At 46.0% G+C, this 18,944-nt stretch overlaps 2 protein-coding genes across 3 annotated transcripts in view; one reads left to right on the top strand and one right to left on the bottom strand.

The window, feature by feature from the left end:
• Positions 1-459: 459 nt before the first annotated feature.
• DDIAS (DNA damage induced apoptosis suppressor) lies at positions 460-9,184 on the bottom strand. 2 transcript variants are annotated; one of them, XM_069879819.1, is made up of 6 exons: positions 9,169-9,184; positions 8,091-8,146; positions 6,971-7,099; positions 6,150-6,311; positions 4,929-5,046; positions 460-3,238 (listed from the first exon to the last, which is right to left on the bottom strand). In XM_069879819.1, the coding sequence occupies exons 3-6, from the start codon at positions 7,081-7,083 to the stop codon at positions 728-730; spliced, it is 2,904 nt and encodes a 967-aa protein (XP_069735920.1). In that variant the 5' UTR covers positions 7,084-7,099; positions 8,091-8,146; positions 9,169-9,184; the 3' UTR covers positions 460-727. The 2 variants fall into 2 exon arrangements, with proteins under 2 accessions (XP_069735920.1, XP_069735930.1); XM_069879829.1 differs by lacking the exons at positions 8,091-8,146; positions 9,169-9,184 and adding an exon at positions 8,194-8,452.
• Positions 9,185-9,480: 296 nt separating this feature from the next.
• Positions 9,481-18,944, top strand: part of PRCP (prolylcarboxypeptidase) — a 35,969-nt gene continuing 26,505 nt past the window's right edge. Inside the window, exon 1 of the mRNA XM_069879885.1 lies at positions 9,481-9,662. Coding sequence (XP_069735986.1) covers positions 9,525-9,662 — 138 coding nt within the window. The 5' untranslated portion in view covers positions 9,481-9,524. The remainder of the gene's footprint in view (positions 9,663-18,944) is intronic.

Genomic DNA, 18,944 nt, shown 5'->3' with positions numbered 1-18,944 from the left:
CAGAAAATTCATAGACAGGATGAGAGGGAATGGCATTAATCTGCAAAAGGGGAGATTTAAATGAGATATTCGGAAGAATTTTTTTCCTGTTAGGCTGATGAGGCACTGGCACAGGTTGCTCAGAGAAGGTGTTCAAGGTAACAAGGATGAGGCTTTGAGCAACCTGATCCAGTGGAGGTGTCCATGCTGAGTGGTTGCTTCAGCCTTTGACTTGAGAAAGCCCACAGGAAAACTGTGCTACCAGTCTCTCAGGGCAGTGTCCCCATCCCCTACTCCCAACTCAACTCTGTCCAAGCATCCCTTAAATACAAGGCTCTCACACAGTATATTAAAGTCCTGGATGAAAATTTGGCCCTTCTTCACAGAGAATCATCAGGTGAGGATCTGGAGTGTCGGTGGGCTCCAGGGATCTTGTTGTGACATTTTGCCTACCTGTACTTTACGAGATCTATTAAATACTTTCACATTTACAAAAGTTTTTATTGCACGTTCTAAAGTTAAATTACAATAAAATTACATGACTGCAAATTCTGGTTTTTTTTCTTTCCCCAGTCTCTGTAGCACAAAGCTCTGCAAATAAACACAGCTCAGCTTAGGAAGGCATATTCCAATAACTACATGAACAATTTAATAATTTTTAAATAGCTCTTTTTCTTCAACTGGCTCCTTCCCCAAAATCTTAAAAATTATTCAACAGCATGTGGCATAGAAATATCTTTTTCTTTTACTATTTCGGCTTATTGGAAGAAGGGCTCCATGCCTGGAAGAACAACTCCGGAGACCAGCCCATTGCCCCTTCTAATACAGCCCTTGAATAATTTGCATTCAAGAGCTGATTCTTGCCTTCTGAAGGGGAACAAGTTTCCAGGACTGTATTATTTAAAAACAAGGCCTTAGTGTCACCTGCAGCTCCAGGAGTAGTTGGTACCCTGTCAGCATTCTCAGGGTCAATTCTCTCATTTCTGAAGCCCACATAATTTTCACTCTTCTTTTTGCTTTCAGCAAAAGTGTTCCTGCCAGCATGCCCACTGGCTGGCTGCAAGACAGCAGCCCAGCTGACTCTTTTCAAGGTTAAAGGTGCAGTTGTTTTTAACCTTTTGCTTGCAGAGGGAGGGATCCACTCCTCAAAGCCAGCAGGCAGCGGGCTGCTAAGGGACTGCTGTGAAACAGAGCTGTTACTTTCTTTGTCTTCTCTGTTGCTTGGCCTTCTACGTTTCACTAACCTGCCCGTAAGGTCCTGCAGCAGAGTGTTCTGAAAGGAAGACCGAGATCGCTTGCATTTGAAGTGGGTCTTAGTGGGATTTTTAGGGGTGAAGACTGTGGCCGCCTTAGCAGGCCACAGTTTCTGGAGAGGTTTTGTCATAGGAGTGGACTGTGAACATGGAATAAAGTCTGGAGCGTTAACCAAATGGCATTCCAAATCACTAAAGGAGTGAGGCACTGGTGTGCTGTGCTTCCTAAAAGCAGGAGGGGATCTACATAGGGATGAGCTTGGTTTTGAACTGTTAAAGGGAACATCTCCGGGATAAAGCATCAATGCAGGAGCTGTGACCTTTTCTGTCAAAGTGTCTTCCTGTAGTAAAGAACTACATGATTTATTTAAGAATTCTACAGACTTTGCTACCTCTCTTGCACTTGCAAAGAGATCAGCAGAAGCATTGTAGCTGCCTTCAGGGAAGCTGTTGTTCCACAGCACTGCTCTCCTAGTAACACTTTTGAAGGTATTTTCTGACAGTTCTGTCAGTGGCTTTAATTGTTTTTTATAGATCTTTGTATTGCTGGGAGTTGCTGGATCAGAGTCCCACATCCCTGGGAATGCTAGATCTGTTCTTTGACTTGGTGTAGAACAGTTTTCTTTATTTTCATATCCAGCTAAACAGCTGTCAAACGCAGAATGCACAGAGGTAGCTGCCTTGATTGGTTTCAAAGAGGCTTCCCTGTGTTCAGCAGTACACAGCAGACTCATAAAAGACTGAGCTGGCTTTGAAATGTCAATAGTTGAATCTCTGGACTGCATGTATGCACTCTCAGAAACAAAAGGCCTTGATGTAAATGGTGATGACTGTGACAGAACAGGTAGCTGAGGGTTAGGTATAAAGCAAGATGCTCCACAGTCCTTGTCAGCTGAAGATAAAACACTAGAGGAAGACTCACACTGTGACACTGCATGACTCAGAGGATTTGCATTTGACTGAAAGCAAGCATAGAATATGTTCTCCCAACTCTCATTCTCTGCTGGTGGCAAGAACGGCCCTGAAATGCTAACTCCAGGCAATTCACCAGCTACTAGGATTTGCCTGGGATACAATTCGTGAGGATTTACACCCAATTTGCCTTCATCAAGGCCAGGTGATGTTACAACACTGTTGCCATCTTCTATTCTGGCTAAAAACTCATTGAGGCTTTCTGAGAATGGGAGATCATCCCACAGCACCAAGTCCCTCTGAGATGCTTCCACTACATTTATGTGATTAGAAGATGAGGCATCTTTCTTGTCAAAAAGGGAGTCATGCGATTTTTCTGGGCAAGAATAATTTGTATTATTAGTCTTTGGGTAAATGCTTTTCCCCTCATATTCCAAAGGATGCTGTAACAACCTGGGACTGTTTCCATGTGAACACTCAGTCTTTGAAGAGGATACTGTCTCTAACTTATCGGTTGCAGAGCTACCATCAGTCTGACTGGGCTGCGAACTCAGTTTATTATCCTCCTCTTTGTCTGCTTCCTTTACAGAAGAGCTGCAAAACTGTGAATTGCAAAGAATTTGATCGTTGCAGCTTACACTGCATGATTCTGCAGAGACAAGCTTCCCCTCTTCTTCATGGTTTTCACTCACCAGTGTTCCCACTTCCAGACTGAGAAAGTCTTCCGCTGTTACCCAAGCAACAGATGAAGTCAGGCTGAATGACTGCTGCCAGGACACTAAAAAACTTTCTCTGCTGCTAGACTGAACAGACCAGGAGTTTCTTCTCAGGCTGGACAAGCTGCTGAGCTCACTGACAGGTTCATCTACTGGAACCAAAGATGCATCAGGTAAGTACAAGCTGTTATTGGAGCTCCTGAATTTTGCTGACTGCAGAAGCCGATGGAAGTAGCTGATAACAGTAAAGCCAGTAACAGCAGTGTTTGGCAGGAAGATTTGGCAAGCTGTAAGGTTTTTTGTGCTTCTATTAATTCTGGAACAGTTCTGCAAGATGCTGCTGGCAGCAGAACGCCCTCCATCTTCATTTGCACAACCCTTGGGTGAGAGGGAAGAAAAAACCCACCTTAATGCTTTATTTTGTGACAGAAAAAAATATATTAATGCATGTCTTTTAAGTCAAGTTTAAATTTAGGTCTCACTTTTTAACAGGATCTGCAGGGAAGAGAATACAAAACAGTGTCACACAAAGCAGTGCTTCCTGGGAAATAAGCTCTGGCAAGGGCTATAAAGAGCACCACAGTGAGAGGTTCTTTGCTTGCTGCAATTACACAGAGTTTTGGAGCTGGAAAAACAATGAAGATTTTAAGGAAGGACTTCACAGAACATTTCTTCCTTCCCCCAGGACACTGAGTGCTTCCGGGCTCCCTCCCTTCCAGAGAAACCTTTTTTGTTCTCTAGGAGGCACTAGGCAGCACTTGAAGGGAAGCACTCTGGTACCTGATATCCAGCTTGGCAGCTCAGCTATCAAAGCCAGCATGACATTTTCTCTGTTAAAAGCTAAAACCTTTATCTTCTCAGATTTATTTGGGGAGTAGTGTTACAAAGGAGCTTCAGCTGCAATTCTTTCTAGAACCCACTTCTCTCTACATAGAAATTACAGGTGAAAAATGACATAAAAAGCAGAGAGAATTATCTAATGTTTTGAGAAGCAGATAAATCCTTTTTCACCTCCCCTCAAGGTCTGTCTATGCCAGGGAGGCCAAAACCCAAATATAGCTGTCTTTAAATTCAACAACCCTCTTACTTTCCAAGTTTACGCAAAGGTTGAGCCTGTTAGCCAAGGACAACACCCTCCTAGGTAAGGCTCAATGAAGTATTTTATGTTGATTCTGAGTTTTATCTGGGAGAGGGTGACTATATGCACAGCTGAACACACCTGTAGAGAAACGTCTACAGCCAAAGGCTGAACAAACAGTCCTTGAATATGCATTCAGTCCTTGTGTGTGCATGAGCAGCCACAGGACCGCTGATATGTAGGATTAGTTGTCTTTGCAAAGGAATAGGATCTAGAGACCTAGTGAATGGTTCCAGTTAAGTAAAGTTAATCCACAAAGGCTCAGATACAAACCTGTGGGAAGGAAACACACTGCCAGGTAGGACTTAGGTCACAGAACTCATAATACGGATGACTCACACAAGCACCACTTGAAGAGAACTTAGAATACTGTTTACATGGGAATATTACTAAGAATTAGTATTTCAAAGCCTGTTAAGCACATAGACGAACCACAGATGTGTATGTTGAACATCTGTACTTCATCAACATTTTTAAACACTCTTAAATCCAGAAATATGAAAATAGTGCAAAGGGATGTGTTTCTCCATACATTTCAAACACCAGGAGACTACCCAGCATGGGAAAAGTAGAGCAGTGCTTGAAAAGACAGTCTGCTTCTTGCTTGAACTGTGCATGGGTTTTTACAGACACCAGGCTGTTCCTGATATGCACAGGAGCTGGCACTGTCGAAGCTTGCTGAAAAGCAGCCCTGACAAGCTGTCAAGCTGACTGCTGCCACTCAAGATGACTTTTGGATGCGACTCATTTGAAACAACCCAGGAGTCTGGAGGAAGAGGAGCAGAATCTTTCCCATTTCCTAGCCCTAAATTTTCTCGAATTCCCCAAAAATGTTGTTCGTAATGTTTTGATAACTCAGTCTATGCCTCCCACTGGCTAGAAGCTAATGAAAAAACTCATTATAAGAGAGTACTGTGGATTAGAAGTTACCTTCACTCCAAATATAAATCTTTTTCCAATGAAACAGGATTTCACTGCTTGAACTAACACTCCTGGAGATGCATCTGTGCTTGTTTCTCCTGACAGCTGATTGAAGTCTTGAATATACCTTGAGTAAAAACATACACAAGTTTTGCACCAACAAAGGAAGCCTCACACAGCATTTTAGCTGTTGCATAAGTAGGACATGTGCTAAGGAGAAGATCTTGTTGCAGCTCAAACTAAACATAGAATGAAAACAGGAATCTACAAACCTGTAAGTTCAGTTGTTTAGTTCACTTAATTTGTTAGTGAAATAGAAGTAAACAAAACAACTTCTTTGAATAGGTTTAATATACACACTGCTTTCAGGTGGCTGTGGTTTTTGTATCAACAGAATGACTGCATAATTCTGGTGTTGCTTACACATCCATTCTTCGTGCACCTTTACAACACAGCTTACACATCCACATTAAGATACGTATATAACTGTTTTTCACAGCTGACAGCAGTACAGCAGGCTAGTGTGGAATGTCTGCCACGAGCAGGCTATTAATGCTGCTAACAGGGAATTTTTAAAGTGTTAGTTTTTGAGCCAGTGATAAAACAAGTCATTGGATAATAACAGAATTGAGAAACAAGCAGTAAATGCCTGCAAACATCCCATCCTAGCAGTTACACTTATGAGAAAGTCTGAAGTTTACAGTGTAGGTGGTCAGGCTCTGAGGACTAACAGGCTTTCTTAGAAATCCCTCCTTGCTCAAGAAAAATGTGGTCATATTTCATTAAAAGTCACAAGGTGCAGACTTAAAAAAAAACCACACAGAACAACAAACTCAAAGGCTCTTGAGGAAAAAAATGTATCTAAATCTCTGGAAAAGCTGACTATCAATCTGCCATTCAACAAAGGAAATTCAATCATCTCAAAGCAAGAAGGATGCAAGGAAGAAGCCCAACCGACCAAATGGTGAAGCTCCCTTAGCAGGCGATAGCTGCCTCCAAGAGACAAGTGGAGGATCTCTTACACAGAAGTAATCCATCTCCAAATTTCAAGATTTCAGGAAGAAATCAAACTTCAGCAATTTATCAAGGTGTTGGGTAGCAAGGAAAAGATAGAAGGGCGCCCTTTAGCAGCTTCTTCCCACTCATCTCCCTACCATCCGAGCTCATCTCAATTCTTTCAGGCCGAAGAAGCAGCAGCAGCTACACAGTTAGAAACAAATCATTCCTTACCTCTGCAAATTTTCTGCAGTGACCCCAAAAAATGGATCTAGGCAACTTCCAAACACGGTAATGTCAAACAAATCATTAGCATCAGCAACCTTTAGGGACAATCGATATCTGTAACTTGCATCTTTAGCTTCACCTGTGCGGCCACATTTTAGGCAATTAAACCTGACAAAAGGCAAAGATTAAAAAAAAATACGATTGAATACATTAACTATTGTTAATCATTGCAGAAGGACTTATCTGCATTTATTACTACTATAATGCCTAAAGTGTTCCATCACAAACTGTAAGATTCCTTACTCCCTAAAGCATTAATCCTACCATAGGCTCAATAAGGTGTCTGTATCATGACAAAACCTCTCTGGTTTCTTTTATTGATTTGCTAAGTGCTAGCCTGTTGTGAAGTCGGAGAGAAACAGTGGGCTTTCAATGAAACGTCAGGGAGAAATTCTGAATTCCCTGCATCCCCATTGTTTGTGTTTTGTTCTGGTTTGGGATTTTTCTTCCTGCAGCTTTAGTATAGAATCATAGAATGGTTTGGGTTGGAAGGGACCTCAAAGACCATGCAGCTTCAACTGTTCTGCCATGGATCAGGCTGCTCCAAGCCTCATCCAGCCTGGCCTCGAACACCTCCAGGGATGGGGCATCCATGACTTCTCTGAGCAACCTGTGCCAGTGTTTCACCTCCCTCATTGTAAACAATTTCTTCCAGTCTACATTTATCCTTCTCAGTTTAAAACCATTACTCCTTGAATTTGTGTTCCAACTCCCAGAGATTCCCAAGGCCTCCGACAGTCGCAGTCTAGCCCCACAGAAGGACATACCTCCTTGAATCCAGGATCAGCCTAGAAAAGCATTTTTGACAGGCAGGATAGATGAAGCAGGAGTTCTGGATGGAAATTACAGAGGCAGCCAAGAGTCCCCTCACACTATTCATGTGCTCACAGCATCACCTGAAAGAAGGAAGTCAGAACGGCTCAGAGAGTTCTCATTTTATGAGATATTAACTGCTTTTAGTTGGAAAAACTAGTTTTAGAAAACCTTTATTAGAACTATCCTTCAGCACAGCACTGCAGCAAATCCATTTCTGATTTTTTCCCTTTAATTTAGAATGAACTCCCAGCATGGGGTTAAAAATGGAAATGATCATTCACTTGTAATTCTGCAAATGCCTTCAATACCAATGACTTTGAAAGGAGAGGATGTCCAGAAAACCTCAAAAGGGCTTGTGATTGCAGCTTTATTCATACCCTTTGAGCCAAAAGGGCAGCTCTACAATATTTACTACTGGGTTCGACAGAGGAGACATGTGGAACTGAAAAATAAATGATGAACTAAAATTCTTCAAAATATTCCATTGCAATATAGGAGATAAAGTGCAACATGTACGTACGCACACAGCTCTGGTAAGAAATCCCTTGAGAAAGAAAGGGTTCAAGATCTACACTTCTGTTTCTCATCACTTGTATCTGGACATAAGTTACAAATAGACCTGTTTTACTTTTTTAATAAAAAAGTCAAAGCAAACCTCTGGACCTCAGGTGCCTCCCCACCCTCACAGGAAAACATTCCTTAGTATCTAAGCTAAACCTACCCCCCTTCAGCTTAAAACCACTCCTCTTCATCCTATCCCTACACTTCCTGATAAAGAACTCCCCAGCTTTCCTGTAGATCCCTTTAAGTCTTCCATTCCCCCCCCGGGCATTTTGTTCCCTTTTTGCAGGAGCCTTCATACTCCTAAGATGCTTTTACCCAAAGCAAAGCCTGGCACAAGGTTTCTGTGTGACCCTGCTGCTACGTCTGCTGAGCAAGGAGAAAGCTGATTGTTCCCCTGCTTTCCTGTAGCCCCCTTTCAGTACTGCAAGGCTGCTATACGCCCTTCCCGGAGCCTTCTCTATTCTAGGCTGAACAACACTAACTCTTTCGACAGCTCTGAAGTCTCACCGAGGTTTCCATCAGTGCCTGGTGCCCTCTGGTGGGCTCAATGCCTTAAACGCTCCCTAAGAGAAAAACAAGAACACACAAGAGAAGTTGTATCAGATCTTACACCATGGTTTTCTCCTGCTTAGCCCCCACCACCCTGAAGTCCGGGGGAGCAGCCAGGCTGGGCACAGGACAAGGGCGCTGAAGGCCCGGGGCTGCCTGGCTTCACCGCAACCACGGGGCTCGTCCTCTGTGCTTTGAGCCAGGAAATGCTTCAGTTAAAAAAGGGGCCAAAGTGATTTGCCGTTGTGTGGCTGAAGAGAAATGGTGAAGCGCTGTCCTCCCCTGGAAGGCAAAAGGCAGGAGGGAGAGAGGCGGGGGGGCAAAAAAAGGGGAGGGAGAGGCTGGGGGAGAGAGGCGGAGGGAGAAGAGGGGGAGGGAGGAGGGAGAAGAAGGGGAAAGGCGGAGGGGGGGGGAGAAGAGAGGGAGGGGGGGGAGAAGAGAGGGGGAGAAGAGAGGGAGGGGGGAGAAGGGGGGAGAAAGGGGGGGAGAAGGGGGGAGAAGGGGGGAGAAGGGGGGAGAAGGGGGGAGAAGGGGGGAGAAGGGGGGAGAAGGGGGGAGAAGGGGGGAGGAGAGGGAGGAGAGGGAGGAGAAGGAGGAGAAGGAGGAGAGGGAGGAGAGGGAGGAGAGGGAGGAGGGGGAGGAGGGGGAGGAGGGGGAGGAGGGGGAGGAAAGGGGGAGGAGGGGGAGGAAAGGGGGAGGGAGAGGGGAAGGGGGAGGAGGCGGGGGGAGGAGAGGGAGAGAGGGGGTGGAGGGGGAGGAGAGGGAGAGAGGGGGAGGAGAGAGGGGGAGGAGAGGGGGGAGGGGGGGAGGAGAGGGGGGGAGGAGAGGGGGGGGAGGAGAGGGGGGGAGAGAGGGGGGGAGAGAGGGGGGGAGGGGAGAAGAGGAGGGGAGGGGAGGGGAGGAGGGAGGGGAGGGGAGAAGGGGAGGGGAGGGGAGAAGGGGAGGGGAGAAGGGGAGGGGAGAAGGGGAGGGGAGAAGGGGAGGGGAGAAGGGGAGGGGAGAGGAACCGGCGGTGCCCCCTCCCTTCGGCGATTACCGTAGTCGCGGCCCCATCCCCTCCGCCCGGGTCCCAGCGTCCTAGAGAACCCGGAAGCGCCGGCGCCAGGGGGGCGGGGCCGGGGTGGCGCTCACCCAATGGCGGCGCCGCGCGGAGGCAGAGACGCCCCCGCTCGCCCAATAAGACGCGAGTTTTCATACCGGCGCTTAGAGCCGATGGAGGCGGGGGAGCGGGGACAGGGGCGGGGGCGGGTCACGTGCTCCGCGCCGCCGCCAATCAGAAAGCGGCGCTGCTCAGGCCCCGCCCCTCCACGTGCGCGGGAGGCCCCGCCCCCTGCCGCGCGCCCCGGGGCGCAGCCGCTGCCCGCGCGGAGCGGCGCCTGCGCTGCCCCGGACATGGAGCCGATCCTCGTCCTCAGCCTCATCCCTCTCCTCCCGCTGCTCGGCAGCACCGGCGCCCTGCCCGTCCCTCCCCGCCGCCGGGGCTCCGCGGACACAGCCGGACCCTACCTCACCCGCTACCTCCGCCAGCAGGTAGGAGCACGCCACCCTGGGTCCGCGGGCTGGAGGGCAGGGAGGCTCTGCATAGGGACCTGGACAGGTTGGATCCATGAGCTGGAAGGCAGAGAGACTCTGCAGAGGGACTTGGACAGGTTGGATCCATGAGCTAGAGGGCAGGGAGACTCTGCAGAGGGACCTGGACAGGTTGGATCCATGAGCTAGAGGGCAGGGAGACTCTGCAGAGGGACCTGGACAGGTTGGATCCATGAGCTAGAGGGCAGGGAGACTCTGCAGAGGGACCTGGACAGGTTGGATCCATGAGCTGGAAGGCAAGAAGGCTGTGCAGAGAGATCAGGACGGGCTGGATCCACGGGCTGGGGGGCAGAAAGGTTGTACCACAGTTACTCCATGCTACCGTCCAGGCTCAGGGAAGAGTGGCTGGAAAGCTGCCCAACAGCAGCTGAACGTGAGCCAGCAGTTGTGCCTGTGTGCCCAGGTGGCCAGGAAGGCCAGCAGCGTCCTGGTTTGGATCAGCCATGGGCAAGCAGGAACAGGGCAGGGATTGTTCCCCTGGATTCAGCACTGCTGAGGCTGCACCTTGAATCCTGGGTTCAGTGTTGGGCCCCTCCCTCCAAGAAGGACATTGAGGGGCTGGAGCATTCCTGGAGAAGGGGAGCGGACTGGAGCACAGGAGTTCTGTTCTGTGGAGCAGCTGAAGGCCCTGGTGCTGTTTAATCTGCAGAAAAAGTGTCTGAGTGGAGACCTCATTGCTCTCTGCAGCTCCCAGAAAGGAGGCTGGAGCGAGGCTGGGGTCGGGCCCTTATCCCAAGTAACAAGCGATAGGACAAGAGCAAATGGCCTGAAGTTGTGCCAGGGAGGTTTAGGTTGGATATTAGGAAAAATTATTTCACTGAAAGTGTTGTCAAGCACTGGAAGTGGCTGCCTAGGGAAGTGGCGGATTCTCCATCCCTGGAGGGATTTAAAAGCCGTGTGGATGTGGTGCCTTGGGACATGGTTTAGTCGCGGGGTTTGCAGTGTTAGATTTATAGTCGGACTCGATAATCTCTAAAGGTCTTTTCCATCCTAAATGATTCTATCATTGATGATTCTAACACAGAGACTAGTTTTAGAGGGGTAGTTGCCACTTCCCTCTGGGCGTTCCTGAGTGAGGCCAGTGGTGATCCCCAGTGAGGTGCCGGACCAGGGTGAGGGGACATCTGGCCAGGGTGAGGAAAGAAGATCTGACCCAGGTGACAGGAGATACAGCTGGGGAGGCCCACCCTGGTGCTGCTCGTAAGGGTTCCATCACTTGCAAGTTTCCCACAGCCCAGCTGAGCACAGCTGCTCAGAGGAGGCAGTAGTCCGAGCCAGAGTCAAGCAGGGACTTTCTTTGGGGATTCAGGGGTTGTTTTCTCTTTCAGATGCCTCATTTAGCCTTAGATTGGATAGTTGTCTGTTTTCGTGGATTTCTGGATGTTGCAATGCTCAGTCCCTTTGGTATTGAATATCCCAGTCTTGAATATCCCCATTAAGTTGCGACTGTCTAAAGAGACCAGCTGCAGTGAAAAGCAGTGAGCCCTGTTGTATCTATAGCCCGTGTCCTAGCACGAAAGTCTGTATTCCAAAACGTACTACTGCAGAGAGTGTTGGCAGAGTGGGACTAGGGACTCTGGCTGTACCCAGGGTTTGCAAATAGCACTTGTGCAATTTTTGTTTATTTTAATTATGGAACACATTTCTCTTACTCCCCTGAGCTTTCTTTTCCCATCTACTCCAACAATTCTCCTCATGATTACCTATGGGGAAGCTGAAGAGGGTCTCTTTAGCAGGGAGTGCAGGTATAGGATGAAGGGGAGTGGTTTTAAGCTGAAAGAGGGGAGATGAGAGATTAGGAAGATTTTTTTTCCTGTGAGGGTGGGGAGGCATTAGCAGAGGTTGCTCTGAGAAGTCATGCATGTCATATCCCTAGAGGTGTTCAAGACCAGGTTGGGTGAGGCTTTGAGCAACTTGAACCAGTGGGACATGTCCCTGCCCATGGCAGGAGGGGTTGGAACTGGGTGATCTTTAAGGTCCCTTCCAACCCAAACTGTTCTATGATTCTATAAATTGTGGATTGAATGTCTCCTGTTTCAATTTTGTAGAAGGTTAACTGAGAATGGAATAAGCAAAATGATAAGATGATGCTTTCAGAGTGAACAAACATGAAGAAAACAGCTAAGCCTTGTTACAGTATCCTGAATAGCTATGGAATAATTTTACAGTCAAGGCCCCTGTCATTAGGGGTGTGAGGTGTGGGCTGGGAACAGTTTCACTAAGAAATCCATGGATGATGATTGTATTGTTCTGCAGCCTGCCTTACTGGATTGGGAGTGCTCCTCTGCCAGCAGTCTCCTTGCTTAAATCCTGTGTCTTGAAAGCATCCCTATCTAATGCTTTTCAGTCACTGAGGTAGCAATTTGAGGTTTGGGTCCCTCTATTGACTCCCCTAACAGCGCTGAATCTTACTTTGGAAACATAACTGCAGATGCTGTCTGCACTGCGTGATCTGTGCTGGTCAGGATATCAATCCTGTGGTAGTGTTGTAACTCTAAGCATGACACCTAATTGTTCTGGTGCATTGGCTGTTGCACATTGCTGTCATAGTATCAGTGATACTAATCATGTGCTTTGGTCCGAGCCACCCTTTGTCACTATGCTGTCATCATCCCATCTCAAGGTCATAGCACCTCCTGGTTATTCTCTGCTATCAGCAGAGGCAGCCACTCCGCCCTCCAGTTGCAAAAGCTTCTATGCAGGTGAGGGAAGTAGACAGATTTTGAGAGAAGGGTAGTAGAAGTCCCCATTACATCTTGCAATAAAGGTGATGCCACATCTTGCTCCCTGCAGTCTCTTGCACATTCTCTTCCCCTTGTACTTCACAGAATCATAGAATGGTTTGGGTTGGAAGGGACCTCAAAGCCCATCCAGTTGCAACCCCCTGCCATGGGCACGGACACCTTCCGCTGGAACAGGTTGCGCAAAGCCTCATCCAACCTGTCTTTGAGCACCTCCAGGAATGGGGCATCTGAGACTTCTCTGGGCAACTTGTACCTCTGCATCCCTACCCTCAAAGGAAAAAAATTTTCTAAATATCTCATCTAAATCTCCCCTATTTCAGCTTAAAACCATTCTCCCTCATCCTATCCTTGCATTCCCTGATAAAGAGCCCCTCTCCAGCTTTCCAGTAGGCTCCCTTTAAGTACTGGAAGTTTCAAGCCAGAAGAGAGTATTTGAGAAGGGCTGCAAAGGAGAAGCAAACACATATTTTTTTGGACATGGTTCTTTCCATTTTATAGGAAGGGTTAATTTAGAGGAAACCAGTGAATCGTGGAAGTTCCCTGCTCTTCCTGAAAATGTACTGCAGCAAAAATCAATATAACTTCAGTCTCAGGTCACTGCATGAGTGAGCAGAGTAAAGGAATGTGAGGTGAAGAGATTGGAGCACCTTTTTGATGACAATGCTGTCTTAATTTATCATCTTAAGATGATAAACTTGGATTAATGATGATAATTCTCAACCATGAACCTAAAACTTACTGCTAAGATATTAAGACACATTGAGATTACCACTTTAAATTCTGGTTGGCAATTTCTTCAGCATCTTGTGATTCAGGTTGTTGTCTCGGAATAGTAACAGATGTTGGGAATGATTAAGATGGGTTTGTTTTTCATGTCTGGCACCATAATACAATAGATGGTGAAGGAAAAAACAATCTGCTTTGTACAGAGCCCCTTGGTACCAATTAAAAGTTACAGTATGGTTAGAGAAGAATTGATGCTGCTGTTTGTCTCTGATGCGGATAACTTGGTATATATGTTTTACTCATCAAGTAGTAGTGGAGTACTTGGCAGCTTTACTTTGTGATTTCATAGTGTGATTTAAAACAGCAGCTCTAAGCTATAAACCAGGTCTATAAGCAGAAACAATAGCTCTTATTCAACGGACAGGAAAGTGAGGAAGTACTTGTTAAAGCTTGTCAGTGAATTTTTATTTTTATGCACTACTTATCTGCAGGTCACAGTGCAGGCAGTGGCTACTCAAATTAAGCAGGAAACATTAATTTCCTCACAACCTGTGGCCTTTTCCTTCACGGGAGCAGTTAATAGGAGAGACTACACAAAGCATCAATGATCACTGCACACTCTTGAAATAGGCATTTTTTTTCATCTTACTAGCTTTAATGATCACAAGCTGTAATAGACCACTGAAAGACTTCTGACAGACTCTCTTGATTAAAGAAAGTCTAAAGGACTAATCAACAAACAAATCTGCAGATGGCTGAAGTAGGAACCTATTTGCAAGGCAGATGTGCATGAGAGAAATCCTATTAACTTCACTGAAGGTATTTTGACCTGTACCAATTACCCACAAGCTTCTAGCAGTGGAAGGCAAACAGTGTCTTGGGTTGAATCAGACATGGCATGGTCAGCAGGAGTAGGGGAGGGAACGGCCCCTTCGACTTGGCACTGGTGAGGCTGCACCTTGGGTCCTGTGTTCAGTTTTGGTCCCCTCACTACAGGAAGGACATTGAGGTGCTGGGATGTGTCCAGAAGAGGGCAACCAAGCAGGTGAAGGGTCTGGAAAACTAATCTTGGAGGGACGGCATGGGGAACTGGGATTGGTTAGTCTGGAGAAGAGGAGGCTAAGGGGGAATCTCATTATTCTCTGCAGGTCCCTGAAAGGAGATAGTAGCGAGGCAAGTTCTGGTCTCTTCTCCAAAGAAACAAGTGATAGGAAAAGAGGAGGGGGCCTCCTGTTGCACCAGGGGAGCTTTAGATTGGATATTAGAAAAAAATTCTTCACTGAAAGAGAGGTGAAGCATTGGAACAGGCTGCCCAGGGAAGTGGTGGAGTCTCTGTCCTTGGGGGTGTTTGAAAAATGTGTACCCATAGCACTTTGGATATGGTTTAGTAGGCATGGTGGTGCTGGACTGATGGTTGGACTGGATGATCTGAGAGATCTTTTCCAAGCTTAATTATCCCATGATTCTATGATTCTATGAAATTAAATTAAAAATAGATGTGTTCTGTATTGATTTCAAAATCCGAGTTTGAAGAGATCAGGACAGCATAATAAGTCATCCTAGACTGTGCATTTCATCTGTAGCATATGCCAGATTGGTGAGAGAGTAAAGGTCACACTTGATTATTTCATTTTAAATCTTCAGAAACTGAAGAAACCTTACTTTTTCTATATTTCATACGTTGTGGAATTTGTAGAGAAATATCTGAAGCAAGGAAACTTCTATGAAATTTAATGGGCAAACCCAGGCTGCAGGCAGTGGTCTTCCACATACATGCAAAATGGTTCATGTCTTTATTTTCTAGGTATGTGACTCCAGTTAATTATAAACAGACAGAAGAATGGGAACTACATTTCTTTTCAGTGTCCTCCTTGCCTGTGATGTGGAGGGTTCATTTTCTTTTGTATGTTGAGCTTTCAGTTGCTGTCTCCTATGTTTTGGTTCAACTGCAGTGTGCCTGGAATGTTTTCCAACACTCAGCACTGCTGTAGGGATGCTGCCAAGTTGCATCATTACTGTCAGTTGTGCTGTGGCTGCTGTTCTCTAAATGCATAAAGTGAGCAAAGAACAAAACTTATGATCCTTTTGGGTTGTTCCTTTTATCTTCAAATTGACGTAACAGCTTTTTCCAGTATTCATTCATACAGCCAAGAGACAAGCTTGCCCTGTGTCGGGCTAACATGAGACCTGTTAGGTGAAGATTATCTGGCAAAGGTATTTGTAGAGCAAGATCTGAGAAGCATGTCTCTTTCCAGAAGAGGACCCAGCAGCATGCCCAGGTGGCCAAGAAGGCCAAAAGTGTCCTAGGTTGGATCAGCAGTGGTGTGGTGGTGTAGCCAGCAGGAGAAAAGAAGAAATTGTGCTCCTGTGCTCGGCACTGGTGAGGCTGCACCTTGAATCTTGGGTTCAGTTTTGGCCTTCTCACTATAAGGAAGACTTACCTGGAGAAGGGAACGGAGCTGGGGAAGGGTCTGGAGCACAGGGGTTCTGGGAAGCAGCTGAAGACCTTGGGATGTTTAGTTTAAAGAAGAGGAGACTGAAGGGGGAACCTCATAGCTCTCTGCAGCTCCCAGAAAGGAGGTTGTAGCCAAGCACTGGTCAGGCTTTGCTCTCAAGGAACAAGCAATAAGATGAGAGGAAAGAGCCTTAAGTTGTGCCAGGGGAGGTTTAGATTGTATATTAGGAAAAAATCCTTCACAGAAAGACTTATCAAGCACTGGAAGAGGCTTCCCAGAGAAGTGGTAGAGTCTCCATCCCTGGTGGTATTTAAAAGACGTCTAGATGTTTAGGGACGTGGTTTTGTGGTGGACTTGGCAGTGTGAGGCTTATGGTTGGACTCGATGATCTCAAGGATCTTTTCCAACCTCAAAAATTTTGTGGTTCTGTGATATGGGTGCGCTTGCTTGTCCTTCTCCTTTAATTCCTAGTTAATTTATTCTCCTTCCATGGGGATAAGTTTTCTTGCATTGCAAAGCGAAAAAAAACCCCAAACTTTCTGAAAGCATCTGCAAAAGGTCTTAGTTTTAAAAACCTGGTTGGAAGTAGGCTTAGGTGGTAGTTTCCATGCAGGAGCTTCCTTTGAAGACAACAGGAACAGAAAGTGATGAGCATCAAGCCCTCCGACTTCAGCAGAGCTTGGACTGAGGCCAGACTGAACTAGAGGAAGTGGGTGAAAATAAAACTAGCATTAACAAACTGTTTGATTTATGCCTCAAAGCAGCAGCTTGCTTTTCTTTACTGCTTGGCTCCCTGAAAATCAAGTCTTCCACAAAAGCTGTCCAGAAACACATGCTGCTTTGGAAGTGTTGGGTTTTCCGTAGTGTTTCCAACACCATGATAACTAGCTGGACCCCTCAGTATAATAAGGACATTGAGGGGCTGGAGCATGTCCAGAGATGGATAATGGAGCTGGGGAAGGGTCTGGAGCGCAGGGGTTATGGGGAGCATAACCTGCTCCCCATATGACCTGGGGTTGGTTAGTCAGAAAAGAAGACTGAAGGGACACCTCATCACCCCTTACAACTACCTGAAAGGAGGTTGTAGCAAGGTGGGTGCTGGTCTCTTCTCCCAAGTAACAAGTGATAGGATGAGAGGAAATGGCCTCAAGTTGTGCCAGTGGAGGTTTAGATTGGATATTAGGAAGAATTTCTTTCCTGAAAGAGTGGTGAAGCATTGGAAGTGGCTGCCCAGGGCAGTGGTGGAATCCCTGTCCCTGGAGGTTTTCAAAATCATGTAGACGTGGCGCTTCATGACATGGTTTAGTAGGCATGGTGGTATTGGACTGACAGTTGGACAAGGTGATCTGAGAGATCTTTTCCAACCTTATGATTCTATGAATGCTGCCAGTCTCCCTGTCATCCGGTCTGCCCATGTCTTGGAGCTCTGAAAGCAGACAGTTGTTCTACAGCATTCAGAGATGTTGCAAGCTTGCCAGAGAAGCTGTTGCTATGTGGTATTTTTGGTATTGCACAAAAGCTGTATGACTAATTGCTGCTTCAATGCTTTGTTTTATGTAATTGCCTTCTCCCCTCCCTCTGAGATGCTCATTAGAATTGGTAGTTATTAAATAAATTATTAAATAAATGTGTAAAATCCCTTGTCCTGGAACTTACCAAGGTATTCAGAACCTTTTAATGCTTTAGCCATTTTGCCCATGCTGTATCTAACTAGAATAGTATTGGGGTGGATGACAGGACAATTTTTACTCTGTCTCCCCATCCATCCATGCTGGGTCTCCTGTTTTGTTTGGGATTAGCTGAAGAAAATACAAGTCCCAGTGGCTGAACTAAGGCTGGATGAATAATAGGACAACAAGCTTGTCCTTGTAGCTCTGAAAAGATGGGAGATAAGATGATTGTGACTTGAGTTAAACCTTTAAAAACATTTAGCACCTCTAGACCTTTTGGGACAGGGGGGAGGTATTTTAAATATTTAATTTGACCAAATCAAAATATATTCTTGAATATGAAATGCTTTCCTTTCCCATGTCCTTGTTTTCCAAAATACTGAGGAAGCCTTTCAAACAAAAGCCATTTTAATCAGGGAATATCAAACCTACTTTGTCAAGTATTTTGTTGGAACAATTGGTCCTGTTCAAACCTTTAGGATTTTTAGATTGCTTAATCTGTGACATATTGAAAGGTTATGTACAATGTCTTCCTCCCCTCTGAAGTTAATCTTCCAAATGTGATGGATTTGTAATTCAATCTGTAAGGCAGATGGAAAAAAATTACAGGCCTTTGCCTGTTAGAGGTCTGAGAGACCTTTCACTAGGCTAACTTTTTTTTTGCTGATGGAGTGAGTCTTCTGCATGCTGATTTCAGTGTTATGGATGCCCCATCCCTGGAGGTGTTCAAGACTGGATTGCAAGAGGCTTTGATCAACCTGATCCAGTGGAAGGTGTCCCTGCCTATTGGAACTGGATGGGCTTTAAGGTCCCTTCCAACCCAAACCATTCTATGATTCTATGATTAAATAATGCACTTTGGGTAATACAGCTTCATCCTGTTTGTTCCCTACTCCTTACCCCATCCCTTGTCCCAGGAAGAACTTCACCAGGATAATAATGCCTTGAATGGAAGCATCAATGATGTGGACATTTGGTCTGTTTATTGCTATAGTAGTTTGTCTTTTCCAACCTTAATAATTCTGTGATTAAATTCAGGTGGATGATTTTTTGATTCTCAGCAGCAGGAGCCTTTCCACTGCTTGCAGAAGAGAATGGCAGGGGAATGGACAGCGTGGGTAAGGAGCATCAGCAGTAGAGTTGATTGAAGTGATACCTGCCTTGGTCACCTGTTCTCTCCCTTGTGCTGAAGACATCCTCAAGTTTCATGCCAAAAATTTTGGGAGGGCTTGTGGGACCTCTCAGACTGTCCTTTGCAGCTGGAGGAGTTGTAATGAGGAATTGCATCCTCACTGTGACTGGTGGAGGATTTTACACTGAAGTTGTTAAAGCCTAAATGTGTTTATGAACTTCATCCTTACATGGTAAGGAGAATCAGGAGTTTCAATTGACCTGAGCAGCCTGGTGCTTTCCTACAGCATATCCTGTAGCTGTTTAAATGTTCTTCAGTCTTTTAAGTGTCTTGATTAAACTGTGTGACTCAGGACAGGGGTAGAGTTCCTGTCTGAGGCTTTCCTTGTCAGTGCTTTTTAATCACCACACTGAAAAACGAGCACTAAAAGCAGACTTCCTTAAATGGTTGCAGCCTCCAAAGAGCAGATGATGTGGTTCCTGCAGTGTAATAGA

The sequence above is a fragment of the Phaenicophaeus curvirostris genome, chromosome 1 (genome assembly GCF_032191515.1).
Source record: "Phaenicophaeus curvirostris isolate KB17595 chromosome 1, BPBGC_Pcur_1.0, whole genome shotgun sequence".
NCBI lineage: Eukaryota > Metazoa > Chordata > Aves > Cuculiformes > Cuculidae > Phaenicophaeus > Phaenicophaeus curvirostris.
The sequence above is the reverse complement of the archived record's forward strand: the minus strand, read 5'-3'. Positions and strand labels throughout refer to the sequence as shown.